Raw genomic sequence first — 13,044 nt, forward strand, 5'->3', positions numbered from 1 at the left:
AATTTGCTGTCCACTTCAAGCATACATGCACTCACAACCTTCGTATTCACCGAGTCATTGCACATTCATTGCACATTCTCACATCAGGCAAAAGTCTTGTTTATTGTCTCATCATCATTCTTCTCAGAAAACTTGCCCTCGTCTATCTCAACCCGCCTCTCTGGACCATATACCCCTACTCCGCCAATAGGGGCCCATCAAGGTTCACCACCGCCATCACCCGTCAAGGGCTATGAACGATGTTGACCCTCGAGGCATGCAGAAGAATGAATAAAAAGAAAACTCCAATGAAGACGGTTCCATGGTGATACTAGAGAACCTGAAACGCAACAAGATATGGCGGGGCCGGGTAGAGGCGGGACAAGAGAGGAAAGATAAGGTTGAGCAAGTACAGAAGCGCATGGCAGTCAAATAAAAAGCAAAGTCATTAGAGTTACATCCAACCCCGTGATCGTACTCAAAACATGATGGAGGAGTTCGGACACTCTTCTCCAAAGTCGTGTTCGCCATCCACATAGCCCTCTTCTCCAAAGGAAAGGGGTGGGTATAATGCTCACGAAACCAAAAGTCGTCAGAAAAGTAATCATCCCCGCTACACATGATACTCGTAACCACCAGCAATCATACACCTCTGAACATGCGGACGACGAGGAACCACATCGCGCCGATGAACTTGAAAGACGAAAGACCCGCCACTGACCACAACACGACCGACATGTAAATATTGGCACGGCCATCTGTATCGTCAGTGGTACTGGCGGTAGGACTTATCCTCTCCAGGCCAGCGGCACTAAGGACGACGGCAGCAAGACCAAAGTTGGAGATCATCCAAGCCAACACTACGACAGAACGGACACCACGGTAGTAGTCCATTTGAGCCTCAGCCTTTTGCGAGTCCGTTGGGGGCTTAACTTCCTGGACGAACTTGGCGCTGAAGACCTTGAGCTCGCGCTCGTATTGGGCGTTAAGATCAGCCTCGTCGGGAAGATCGGTCTTTCCTGAACCGTCCTTGGTGCTGACGGTAGGCAGCTTCTCGGCGCCATCATCACCCTTTGTACCCCATGAAATATCGTGAGTGTTGCAGAATGCGTAGACGTTGAGAATGTTGGTGTAGGTGGGCGTAAGAAGCATGTACTGCGCGAAGGAGGTGATCATGTGCCAGGGGTCAAACATGAGCAGCGAGGCGATTAACCAAATACCGTAAGTCGACATGACGGAAATGATGAGGGTGTAGAAGACCGGGTTCTTGAAGAGGTCGCTCACGTTGAAGCCGTTCGAGTCGTTGACATCAGCGATAATAGCCTTGACAGCAATGAACACGGCGGCAAACAACAGGTAGCTATGGAGATGTTAGTAAGCTTGCCATCGTATCATCACTCAGATTATACTCACATCATTATAAGCGCCCAGAAGTAAACCATCGTGATATAGTAAGCACCGGAACCGGCTGGACGATTACCCATGGAGAGAACGAAACAAGTCATGAGTGAAATTCCGTAGAGCCAAGTGAAGACGACGCCGAGGATCTCGCCGGTCCTACCAAGCAAGTTGTCCTCGCCCAAACTCGTCGTAAGAATCTTGAAGACCAGGAAGAAGTTACCAATGGCGAACCATGCGAAAATCATGTTAATCGTGTTGAAGACGAATTCGATGAAAAACATGAGCTTTCGCAGGATAGAGTGATCAGACCGGAAGAATTCGTAGAAGTGGGCAATGGCGTAGATAGCAGCGAAGAAGGAACCGTTCAACCAACGACGACGTTGAAGGACAAGCTCCGTAACGGTGTCCGGTACGTCAGTCTCGCCGGTAGCAGACTTAACGTACTGCAGAATCCAATGGCAGTTTCTCTTTGTGACAAGCTCGAAGCAGAGAATACGATCTTCGGCGAGGTACATGTTGGATGTGAAGATACCAGCGCCGGCACCCTCAAGCTTCTCACCAGCGAAGTACTTCTCCAGTGGACCCTGACCGTTCTTGTCGTTCTGCAGGGCAACGTAGCGGTAAGCTGAGAAAGCACCAGGCAACACGGAAATGAAGCCAAAGGCGGATTCCAGGGGCTTGTCGAGAATGTTGCTCATCTTGTACTCGAAATTCTGTGTCGCTACCAAGGGGTTGAGGAGGTGCTTGCCACCCGTGCCTAGAAACCGCAAGTTAGATATGTAAAAACTGGAAGCAAATTGCTTCATCAAACGTACCCAACATGGCCTTGATTTCACCACAAGCGCCGGCGCACATGGGCTCGAGGTCGAAAGCCTTCCAGAGGTGGTAAATGGAGTTTCCACCGGGCTTGGTACCAGCATCAATGAGAACACAGATATTGGGGTCAAGAACGCGGCCGAACGCCTGGAAGAACCATCTGTGAGAGTTGATCTTCTTCGAGTTCTTCTCCTTCAAGCAGAACAGCATCTGAACAGGCTGCTGTTTAGGGACCAGAGTGACGACGTCATTCTTGATCGTCATGCCGACTTGAGAGGTGTATTCGTAAATGTGGGCCGTGACATCCTTGCCGTTGACCTGTTGCTTCGCGATACCCTCCTGGTAGACACCCATACCAGCCAGCAGCGCTCGCGTTCTGGGGTTGATCTTGCCACGACCGTCGCTGACGACACAGACAACAATCTTCTTCCAGGCATCCTTGCCCCAGGTCTTGCTCTCTTTCCGACTGCACATGTACTCGACGTTCTTCAAGACACCAATCATTGTCCGGGCGAACAAGATCTCGTCCTCATTGTACATGGTGACGACGATAAAAAGCTCCGTGTGTCTCGGCTTGGAGAAAAGCCTCTGTCTCAGTGTGAAGTTGTCGTCGTAGAAGAAGTTGGGATCGCAAGTGGCGGCGGAATAGCGCATGTGGGTAAACTCGTCACGCTCACCGTGGGGAAGCTGGTTAAGCAGTCTTGGGGGCACAGGGCAGTCGAGAACCAAGTTTCCGCGGTAAAGCAGGACCTGCTTGACGGTTTTCCACCTCTTGATACCTCCTCCAGCTGGCTGTGGTGTCGGGTTGTCCTGGTATCCTCCATCGGTGGTCATAGTGTCTTGGTGAGGCAGCATTGGCCTGTTGTCGTCATACTCGTTGTATCCAGTAGGTTGATCGTACGGGTGTGCAGGATCGTGGGGTGAAGGCTCGTAAGACTGGTTGTAGTAGGCGTCATGATGCGCTTCCGGGTTGACACCGTAGTCGCCGTGGTTGACTGGTGTATCGTAACCGCTCAAGTTGCTAACAGAGTGCTATGTGCGAATGTCTGTTAGTCCAGTTCGATATCAAGGGTCTTGGGCATTGCTTACTGCTGCGTTCAGTTGTAATTGATCACTGGGAGTGCCGTAGCGGCCAGGTGCCATGGGGATATCAAGCTGAGAATGAGGGCTGGGGCGTCCATACGGGTCGTCGACATGTTGAGGAGGAGGCTGGTGGTATCCTTGCTGTGCCTGGTTGTTGAACGGGTTGTCCTCCAGCTGATAGCCATGCTGGGCCGGCTGGCCTGGCGAAGGCGTACGATGGTACCGGGGGTCCATCCGGTCGTTGTAGTAATCGTCGTCTATAGGAAGAGAAGGTTAGGTTGGTCGTCTACACAAAGAAGTTGCCGGAAGTCGGAAGTAGGATGTTAGGGAGGCAAGAAGGAGGTAGTTGTAGAAGAGGAAAAGAAGCTTGCGCCACGGAAGGTGCGTATTCGTACTTCCTCGATGTACGGATAGTATGCGCCGGACAAGCAAGCTCTTTGACAAAGACAGTGCGGTCAGGTACGGATGACGAGATGATTTGACCGAAGACGATACATAGGGTAGTAGAGGATTATTGGGGGACAAATCAGGTCTTGGGCTTTGTGCGGGAGGGAGAGGAAGATGTGGGATGAATGACGCCAAGGGTCAATATCAGAAGGGGACCAAGTTACTTGCCTAAACGATTATACGACATGGTTGCGATGGTACGGGGGGTCAATCACAGGAACCAGTGTCTGATGTTTGTGGCCAGGAGAGTCCGTGAGTGGATATGAGTATGGATCGGGAAGACGATTCGCGTCCCTCGGGGAGAGCGGGATGCTGCTTCTTGGGAGGCCGGCGGCGTTGTTGGCAGTGCTGCGGATGCGCCGTGCTGTGCAGACTTGGATCTTGGCCAGTCAGAGACGTTGTATCCGTAGGCGTTAGGTAGATTGAGGTGGGCGCTGAAGGTAGACAGTGGTGTCGCGGGGGAGAGAGGAAGGAGATGTCGAGGTGGAAAGTGGATAGGATGGGAAAGTTGGGACTGTTCGGCGCTTCTCTGAGAGTCGAGTCGCAGAGTTGCAGTCGCGCAGCAAGACAGTCGCACCTTCTCTCTCAGAGTCGTCGGATCGGTCTCTGTCGGCAGTCCAACTTTCAGGTAAGCTGAGCCCCTATTCTTCCTTCTTTCTTGCTTCTGCTTCCCCGTGAGGTAAGGTACTGAGGTACAGTTGTGGTGGGTGAGGTGCGCAAGGTTTTGCTCGTGCTCTCTGGCCTTCCAATCCCAGGCAGGGCAGGGCAGGTTGTTCAAGGAGGTTGCCGGTAGGGTTGCACAGCTTGAGGAGGGCAGTGAGGGCTGTGGTGAGGAATGCGGTATGGCCGCGCGGGTCGGTGCTCAACTCAATGCGCCTGACGGGTTTCGGGGTTGTGGACGGGAGAGATCCAAGGGGGGTCCTGTGGTCCTGCGGGAAGAGTGAATATGTGACTTGTGAGGGAGGTGAGGGAGAGGAGGAGAAGAAGGGATGTGTTCGGTCGAAACGTTGAAAGGTGGGAGAGGTCAAGGAGGACGTCTCTCGAGAAACCTGGGAAGGCACGGTTTCAAGCTGATTGAGCCGTAGCAGATTGTCTGCGGGAGGCAGGGCAGGACGCAGGATGACCAGGATGGGACCCGGGGGGGGTTGTGTTGATGGGATGGGACTTTTTTTACTTGGGAAGCGGGAGGAGGAGTGCCTCACTGTCACGACTGTGTACCTCTGGACAGGGGTAGCGATGGTTGAAGGAGCGACCGCAAGTGCGCAGTTGCCAGTCGCAAACAAGCTGTGGAGGCTATGGAAGGGAAAGTACCCGTTTAACACCGTTGCGCAGCAGCAGCAGCAGCAACACCAGCAGTCAGCCAGCCAGCTAGCAGCAAGACAAAACAGGCGTGGAGCCGTGCAAGTGCAGTCAGCCTTTTTGCTTTGCTCCATTAGATCTCATACTGCGTGCTCCATACATAATTACGCGGTATCGGTAAGGCAGTGTGGATTCCAAGTTGGAGGAAGGCTCCGCAGCTAAGGTATCTTACGGATACTGTACATTGGTAGGTACTTCTTTAGTTTGCGCCATCCAAAATGGAGGTTGAGTTGTCGCGTTTCAAGTGTGGCGCGGCGCCTTTCGCTTCTATACTCTTGATATCGGCTTAGTGCCAGATTACCTTGCCTCAAGTACCTTACTTGGTGTGCTTAAGAGGATGTGCATATTCCAACACCTCCCACTTCCTTGTACCTGATCAAGAGCTTCGAGAAGACTTCTCAAGGTGCGGACAGTGATTTGTGGCCTTCATCGGAGCAATTGGGGGGCGGGTGACGTCGCCGCGGGCCTCACGGGTGGACATTGTCAGGGTCCCCCTCCGGCTCTGAAAGCCTGCGGATGCCAGCAACCCAAATTTTGTGAAAGATGGTGGTGGTGGACTATGGACTGGTGGTGCGTGTGACGAGCTTAGCGGGCTGGCGGGGAGGCTTCCATTTCGGAGAGGGGGGCAACCAACAGTAACACCATGGCGATGGGGGGGGTCCTGGCTTTCCAGGTTTGGGTGTGAGGGATGCGACTGATTACGAGCCATGATTGGGTCCCTGAAGCAAAAAAAGACAGCCAGGCCGGCAATGTCGAGCAAATGTGTGGATGGGATGGCCACGCCAGAGACGACGGCAACTTTTTTACATGAAAGTGACGTGAAAGTCTGTCCCTAATTTACGGATACATCATACTGCTGTCCAGTGCAGGTGCTGCATGGCATGGCAAGCCGTCAAAATGTCTGTCCACCTGTCCGATTTCCCGCCCGGCCTTTCTGTCCGTTCATCTGCCAGACATTAGTATCACTTTCAACAAGCTTTCGTATTCTCTCTTATACGGGGTGCCTGCATGGTCTGAATCTGAATCCGAATCGAATCCGAATCTCAAAGGCTCAGTAAGAACATACTGGATCGTGACACCTTCCACCCTCGACTTGCAAGTTGGAGCCCTCTTTCCTTCCTTCTTCTCTCCCTCCTTCTCCGTACTGTTCGCTGCGCCGCGCAAGGTACCCGCGACGATCGCCAGAGATTCCAAGCAATCAGCAAGTGCCGCAACAGCCGTTCGTCGCCCATTCGATGTGTCGCGTTCCCGTGGTTGCATGTGCTGCTGGGATCCGTTGTTTAATTCTAAGCACCCACGCACCTCATACGCAGTAGAGGGGGCCCATCTTCCGAAGCCCATTGACAGGGTAACCGGCGCTTTCCCTTTGATGACCAGGGGTCAAACGCTGTGGGGCCCTCCTTCCTCACCAACGACCACTCACCGTGTCACCTCAGACTTCAAGCATGGGCCATGGGCAAGTGCTCCGAAAGGTACCTCGTAGGTACGTACCTCTACAGACATGCGCATCTTAAGGAAGTTCCATTGCGGGGGCTTAACCTTTGCGTGTGTCTCCAAAAATAAAATTAAAAATACATACGCAGTGAGAGAGAGAACTGGAAAGAGAAGACGTATCGACGCCACACTTGCCCCCAAGGTGACGACGCCTCCACGGATCACGGCCTCCAACCTGTCGTGCGCCATGTGCCTGCATGCCTTCCCGTTGCGTCTCCACTTCAAGATTGCTCAGCCTCACTCCTCGGTCTTCTCTTCTCGCATTCAAGCCTTCGCCATTCAAACAATTCCCACCACTGGCACTCATTGTCTCAAACACAATACGCGGGACTTCACAAACCCCAGCGCCCAAGACCTCGCCTCTCTGTCAGCCCCTCGAGGACCCTTACCTTATGCGCGGAATCTGCCCTCACCGAGAAAAAAGCCACCAACCCGGACCCGGCTCTTTCCCCGCCGACGCCACACACCGACCCGGGCGGCCTTGTTCCCCGCCATTGGGGCTGAATCGCCTCATCCGTTGCCAGAAAACCTGCTGCGGCCATAACAAGTTCACCCGTCGCTGCTATTCGCCTTTCTCGCGCCTATGTAATCCAATGGGCTTCCTCTAGGTCTCCGCCTCCACGAGGAATGACGCGCCCTCGCTTGAATATCCCAGGAACAGGAAACAAGAGAGATCTAAGGGTATCCGATCCCATCCCATCCCATATGTCCGTTTCTTAGCGATGCAACGGGAAGGCCTTACCTTACTTTACGCTCTTCAGCTCGCTTCGCTGACCGAGGCATGTGGCCTTGCATTGCTGTTTGATCGTCACATGATACCGCCGTCTCCAAGTGGCCAAGCTGTGTCCCCAAAAATCTGCTGTCCACCACTGGAGTATATCTGACTTCCCATCAATGACGATAATCCGATGTTGTTCCCCAAACTCAAATCAATCCGAACTCTACACCACACCCTCTTTGCCGCACCTCACTGTTGCCATTCTAGACCGAGCCCTTTTTTTTTTTTTTTCCTCTGTCCAGTATCTGCGGACTTGCGGGCGTCCGTCAGCTCCCCTCCCCCCTCAAAAGCCCATTAACCTTTTTGCCGTCTGTCGTCTTCGGTGCCGCGGTCTCCCTAGTCCCTCAGCTCCCCTTTTAGACTTTGGCGGGCCAGCCCGAGGTAAATGCCGTAGCCGGCATCGTCAGATACTAACTGTCAGCGTATCGCGACGGTTGCGACGATGCCAAGTTGTTGGTTCCCGCTCAGTGGAAGTGAAGCCAAGTTGATTCGTCCCTTGTCCTGTGAAGGTGCGTGTTTGATGGTGGCTGAGCTTCTGTGGACTGATATGGATTGGGCAATCATATTACAAAGCTGTGTTTGCGTTCGTAATTATTTTCCTAAATGGCTGCCTAATTATAAGCCGACTGAGTCAAGTCAAGAACTAGTGATGAGAGGTTCATCGTGTAAACGAGTGTGGTCATCCAAAACCCACGATGGAGAACCTCATTCCTACGCCGATATGCAATACTTGATGGCGGGTTCATTATAAATCTCGATCCACCCTTCGAAAAGCCGACGTCGAAAAGTGTGACTACTCATCCTATGGACTGCAGTCAATGAGCTCCATTGTTGTATTGCACCATCTAAAGTGGAAGAATTTGTAACTTCCGATTTGGAGGCCAAATACTATCCTACACCGGTCACGGTATCTTTTCGTAGAACGAACAAACCAGGGCATAAATGACTTCACTTGACGAAACAAAGGATGATAGTGGCGGTCGTGGCATCTTACGGCAATGTATTATGCTATTTGACCGTGTCGGCAACCTCATAGAGCTCATCGTCGTGGGAAACCAAAAGTAAACCAGACATACCCGTCTGTCCCCCTTCTCTAGCTAGTGAGTATTCGTACCTGTATTGGTCCCAGGAGCTCCCGAGGCATGAGGAACTTCACGTCCCGGTCCTGCAGATCGCAAAACAAGATAGAAGCCGTAAGGAAGGGCTGACGCCGCAAGAGCGCAATCCATGCCAGCCTGCCATCAGAGGACACTCAACCCAAAGACAAGGTCTTGGAGATCAAGGCTCAAGTTGATCGAGTTGCCCTTCTGGTCCACCCTCTATGTATGTATCTGGTGGATACGACAACTTCAAAAAAGGAGATTCATCTGCTCTTCATGCCAAGCATGTCGGCGTTGTCTTCTTCGGTGACCATGATAACGATTGGGAGAGGGGACCAGCGTATGAGCAGTTAGAAATCTCCAAGCTTCACCACTGGTGCATCTCTAAATGTAAGCCTAAGCCTGTTCACGCTGTTCTAGCCATAAACCGGCGAGTTCGAACTCGGCGTCTCTCGTACGGCCAACAGCTAGAGGGAGGCTGAGGGAGGAAGAAATAGGCCAAGATCGAGATTACCAATAGCACACCGGGGGCGACGCGGCCGTCGTCGTCATCTACAGTCTACCGGAGGGGGCCTTCCGGCCGCACAGCCACCGGTCAGCGGATCGGGGTTTCCGGGCTTATTCGCGGCCGTGTGTGCGGGCTACGCCGCGGATGCGCTGCTTTGGTCGTGATTGTTGAGTTGGGCCCGACGATAAAATGGGAGGAGGAGAAGGGTTTTTTCCAAACTTCGCATTGCGAGGGAGACGAGCAGCTGTCCAGAGCGGGGGAGAAATGCGTTATTTCTGAATGCTACTACCCGAGGCAATGGCGCGAGTAGATATCCTGCAGCACTTGCCATTGATCGTGAGAATTTGACGTCTTAGTTTCCAGTGTTCTCTGTGTAAATGTCTCTTACATTTGTGGCGCAGGGCGAAGAAAACATTGAAACAAGGCGAGAACGTCTTTACTTTCTCTAGACATGGATCAGACCTTAGTGCAAAGGTACTTCCACTGCAGCGTGCGGACAGAGTAATCAATACGCCGTTTTGTGATAACCGTTTTCAACGGAAAGGAAAGAAGCGTTTCAACGAAATGAAGGGGAGGATTGCGGGGGGTTACAACGGGCGCCGGGGCAGCACCGGCGACTAACATCTTTTTCGGACCCCAAACCTGTACACTAAAACGGGGACCCCCAGAAATTTGGCATTAGTGAAATTTAATGCTGATGATTACCGTTGTGGGATCATCAAACATCTGACATGGGGGAAACATGAAATTGGGGGATTTGAAATTGGAGGGAAACTCTCAATGGTTCCGGGTGACGGATGGTTTGGAGAGAAGGAAGCATGTGCCTGCGAATGAACGTTGAGGCCACCAATTGAAGCCTGGAGCTTGTTTCTGTAAACCTCGGTCGGAAACAGGTACAACGTACGAAGTACTTGAAATGAAAACGCCTCGCTTATCATTGCGCGATGATGATATCTGTATGGGTCTTGTTTAATTTGCGCTGGGCAAAGCGAGGTCATCGTTTTACATGTTATTGTGTCTAGTTCTTGCGAACTATACTTGATGGCACACGATTCTGTGAAAGCAGGAAATTGACCAGCCCAATGTACCCGTCGACAGGTCTGCCTTTTGCATGTTCTCTTATTTATCCTATTTCATAGGGATAGCTCTCACAGACATCCTTCAGAGATATCACACATTGCAATAATCTATGACAAACCTTAATTGCTATGGAAAGCTAGTGGTAAACCATGCAATCAATGTTTCTATCGAATAGGGAGGGTTGTCCGGAAGACTTTTGCGGTAAAGACGTCCACTGCTCCATAATTCCAGTGAGCATCCGGAGTTAATCATATCTATTAGACAGTCTCTCAAGAATGTTCCAACAGAACTTCGAATAGGGCCAAATTTCCCTCCATCTACGTCAGGTGTTCTGTTAAGCATGATAGCTGAAGAAATTTAGACCGTTCTAGCTTTATCTGGCTCGTAAAGCATCAGATGCAGCTTGCCTCATATTTACTGCGACAGCAGGCTTGATAGGCGTCTTCTAAAGCACAAGGTATTGGAAGAATCCCGGACATTGGCCACTTTGGTATCGAAATTCCAGATAGGGGCGTTGCGTACCATTCATCTTTGAGGGTCGGGGTTCTTCTTCTATCTCTGAGCATCGATCTTGACCTACTATTTCTTCTTGAAAGGAATACAAAATGCATAGCCTCTCACAGAATATCCCGTTGCCTTGGTCTCTCACATGAGCTGTCTAACCGAACCCCAAAAGTCCCAGCCGCTTCTACTTTACAAGCTAGTAGTATCCTTGTCTATATGTGTGGCGTTGCCCAACTAGTCTCAACACGTTACCTTCGGTGCGTTATCTACGACATCGAACTATTGAGCCTGAAGCTACGAATTAGATGTAGGTGGTATCTGTTCATCCATACAATTCCTGTATCAACATCATCCCGAGTTCGCGCACGTTGTTGTTACACAGCCCGAAGAAAGAACGAGGATTCTGCCCTCCTAGGCGCAGCCATGTTCTCGTAGCACAGTACTTTGGGACAATGATATCTGGTGCTTGGCTTAAGATTGACGACATTGGCTCATCTCACAGTGCGATATTCTATCACGGGTGTGTGCCCTTCTTCCGCGCTCGCGGCCCCTTTGGATCTACCATGAGTCAATCTGAAGCACCCCTTGGTTGTAACAGCCTTATGGGAGGTCTGTAGCAAATACCAGAACCAGCTCGATATCTTGCGTGACGGCGATCACTCAAACAGACATCGAGAAGGCTGATGGGAAGGTGAACGAGAGGAATTAAGGAAGCATAGAGGCATAAACCCGAGGACGAGCTCGACGGGGGGGAATCCCCAAAGTATGGTCAGATAACAACCGGACTTCTTTTGAACATCGAGCTCAGCTAGCCGGCTATTGCAACTCCTTAGAACACCGTGTTGATCTCATATCCTCACTCCATTTTCATACCTCAAACCCTGTCTTGCCATGATCAGGACAAAGTAACAAAACAAATCCGAAAGAAGCGCGCAACTTTTGATCTCAATAACGCCTGCCCCCTTTTCCTCACTCGGAACTCGAACTCGAACCGAACTGCTCACTTCCCGTTTCCGCATCAGACTCAGACTCGTTGTCGTCGTCCTCGTCACTCGAATCCGAATCCTACTCCGACTCCTCGTCACTGGTGGCCTCGATGTTGGACTTCTTGGCTCGTGACTTCTCCTTGGCGGCGGGCTTCGGAGCCTCGACGGCAGTGGGGGCGCCACCATCCTCCTCAACGTCCTCGACGTCGTGGCCCATGGCGCGCAGCTTCTCGCTAATAGCGGGCATGGCCTTGACAAGGGCCTCGTACTGGGGTACTGTGAGGGAGATGCCCTTCTTGCCCGGCAGCATGTCACCGTCCTTTTCGTAGAACTCGCGGATGTTGACAAAGGTGGTGTTCTTGAATTGGGAGAGGCCTATGCGGCGCTTGTTGGAGAGCTGTCAAGGGGAAGAGAGGCGTGTTAGGAGGCTAAACTATGAGGTGTATCAAGTTAGACACTGAACTCACATCCCAGAAGGGGTTGCCATCCTTATCGACCCCATCTGTGCTTGCGCCATTCTTTGCGGTCTTGGTCTTTTTGTTGGACTTGGTGATGACCTCGTCCTCGGAGTCGCTGCGCGAGTCGCGTGGGGCAGCGCGTTTAGTACCCTTGGTGAATGGCATGATTGACTGGACGTTCGCTAAATTCGCGGTACCAATGGGTGATATAGTAGGTGAGATTGTGGCTTAACGTAAGGCTCGAAAAGTCGCAGCGATTGTCAAGGCTGAATTAGAAAAATTGAGAATGTCTGATGTGTTGTCAATCGCATGCACAATGAGTTGTCAACGACACTGCAGGCGCGTTGCGGTCTGTCGAGTAAAGTGGTCTGTCGCGACTTTGGACAGGTGACGTAATCGGCATCGCATAGACATGTGACGCGAGGACACGTGATGAACCCCCGTTCAGGTTTCTTAGGTAATCACTTGGGGTGGAAGATATGGTTACTTTCCGGGGCAGACGTTGCACGCCAAGGACGGGAGGGAGTTGGAGGGTAATTTTGCGGCGCAGAGCACTAAAAGACGTTAATCTCCAACATTGAGACCCTGTCGCGTCACTCGATGCAAGGGACATCGTTATCTTGTCTCACCTCGAGCGCGCATCTGCCGCCTCCTGAACCAGCTGAACCAGAATGGTCCTTCTACGGCTGCTTGAGATGTGTTTCAACCCCATATTCTGTCCATCTGTCCATCTAATTCCCCCATCCAATGCTGATGATCCCATGCCTACGGAGTACAGACTTACCAAGCATGCTGCAATTATTGACGATCCAACAGACGGTTTTTAATAAACAAGTGGAATCAGAGCAGCCAGAGTGGACAGACACTGCCCAGAAACACGGGGATTTTCTCCTAGCGACTGGACCGGTACAGGGGTTCATCACTAAAATTAGGAGTCTAGAGCTTTGGCGAATATTTTGAGCACATCTGCGTTCCCATTCAAGGCGGGCCAATTTGCTGGAAACTCCACCGTGGACGTCAACAAGAATTCGCTTCCCGTCCTCCCCCAGTC

General features: G+C 51.7%; 2 protein-coding genes across 2 annotated transcripts; both read right to left on the minus strand.

Annotated features, from left to right (window-relative positions):
• Nucleotides 1-58: 58 nt before the first annotated feature.
• HER10_EVM0006288 (chitin synthase I) lies at nucleotides 59-4,864 on the minus strand. The gene is made up of 5 exons (XM_035475878.1): nucleotides 3,895-4,864; nucleotides 3,286-3,536; nucleotides 2,196-3,228; nucleotides 1,393-2,137; nucleotides 59-1,339 (listed from the first exon to the last, which is right to left on the minus strand). The coding sequence occupies exons 1-5, from the start codon at nucleotides 3,911-3,913 to the stop codon at nucleotides 622-624; spliced, it is 2,766 nt and encodes a 921-aa protein (XP_035338432.1). The 5' UTR covers nucleotides 3,914-4,864; the 3' UTR covers nucleotides 59-621.
• A 6,113-nt stretch (nucleotides 4,865-10,977) lies between these two features.
• HER10_EVM0001321 (transcriptional Coactivator p15) lies at nucleotides 10,978-12,343 on the minus strand. The gene is made up of 2 exons (XM_035471075.1): nucleotides 12,003-12,343; nucleotides 10,978-11,932 (listed from the first exon to the last, which is right to left on the minus strand). Exons 1-2 carry the CDS (start codon nucleotides 12,156-12,158, stop codon nucleotides 11,615-11,617), a joined length of 474 nt encoding a protein of 157 aa, XP_035337977.1. The 5' UTR covers nucleotides 12,159-12,343; the 3' UTR covers nucleotides 10,978-11,614.
• Nucleotides 12,344-13,044: the final 701 nt, after the last annotated feature.

This window comes from Colletotrichum scovillei (assembly GCF_011075155.1).
Source record: "Colletotrichum scovillei strain TJNH1 chromosome Unknown Contig00001, whole genome shotgun sequence".
NCBI lineage: Eukaryota > Fungi > Ascomycota > Sordariomycetes > Glomerellales > Glomerellaceae > Colletotrichum > Colletotrichum scovillei.

Coding starts and splice junctions, on each gene's coding strand:
- HER10_EVM0006288 (XM_035475878.1), bottom strand. Junction 3,229..3,285: donor AATTACAACTGAACGCAGCA/GTAAGCAATGCC, acceptor ATTCGCACATAG/CACTCTGTTAGCAACTTGAG. Junction 1,340..1,392: donor TTCTGGGCGCTTATAATGAT/GTGAGTATAATC, acceptor ACATCTCCATAG/CTACCTGTTGTTTGCCGCCG.
- HER10_EVM0001321 (XM_035471075.1), bottom strand. CDS start 12,158: ATGCCATTCACCAAGGGTACTAAACGCGCTGCCCCACGCGACTCGCGC. Junction 11,933..12,002: donor ATGGCAACCCCTTCTGGGAT/GTGAGTTCAGTG, acceptor TCCCCTTGACAG/CTCTCCAACAAGCGCCGCAT.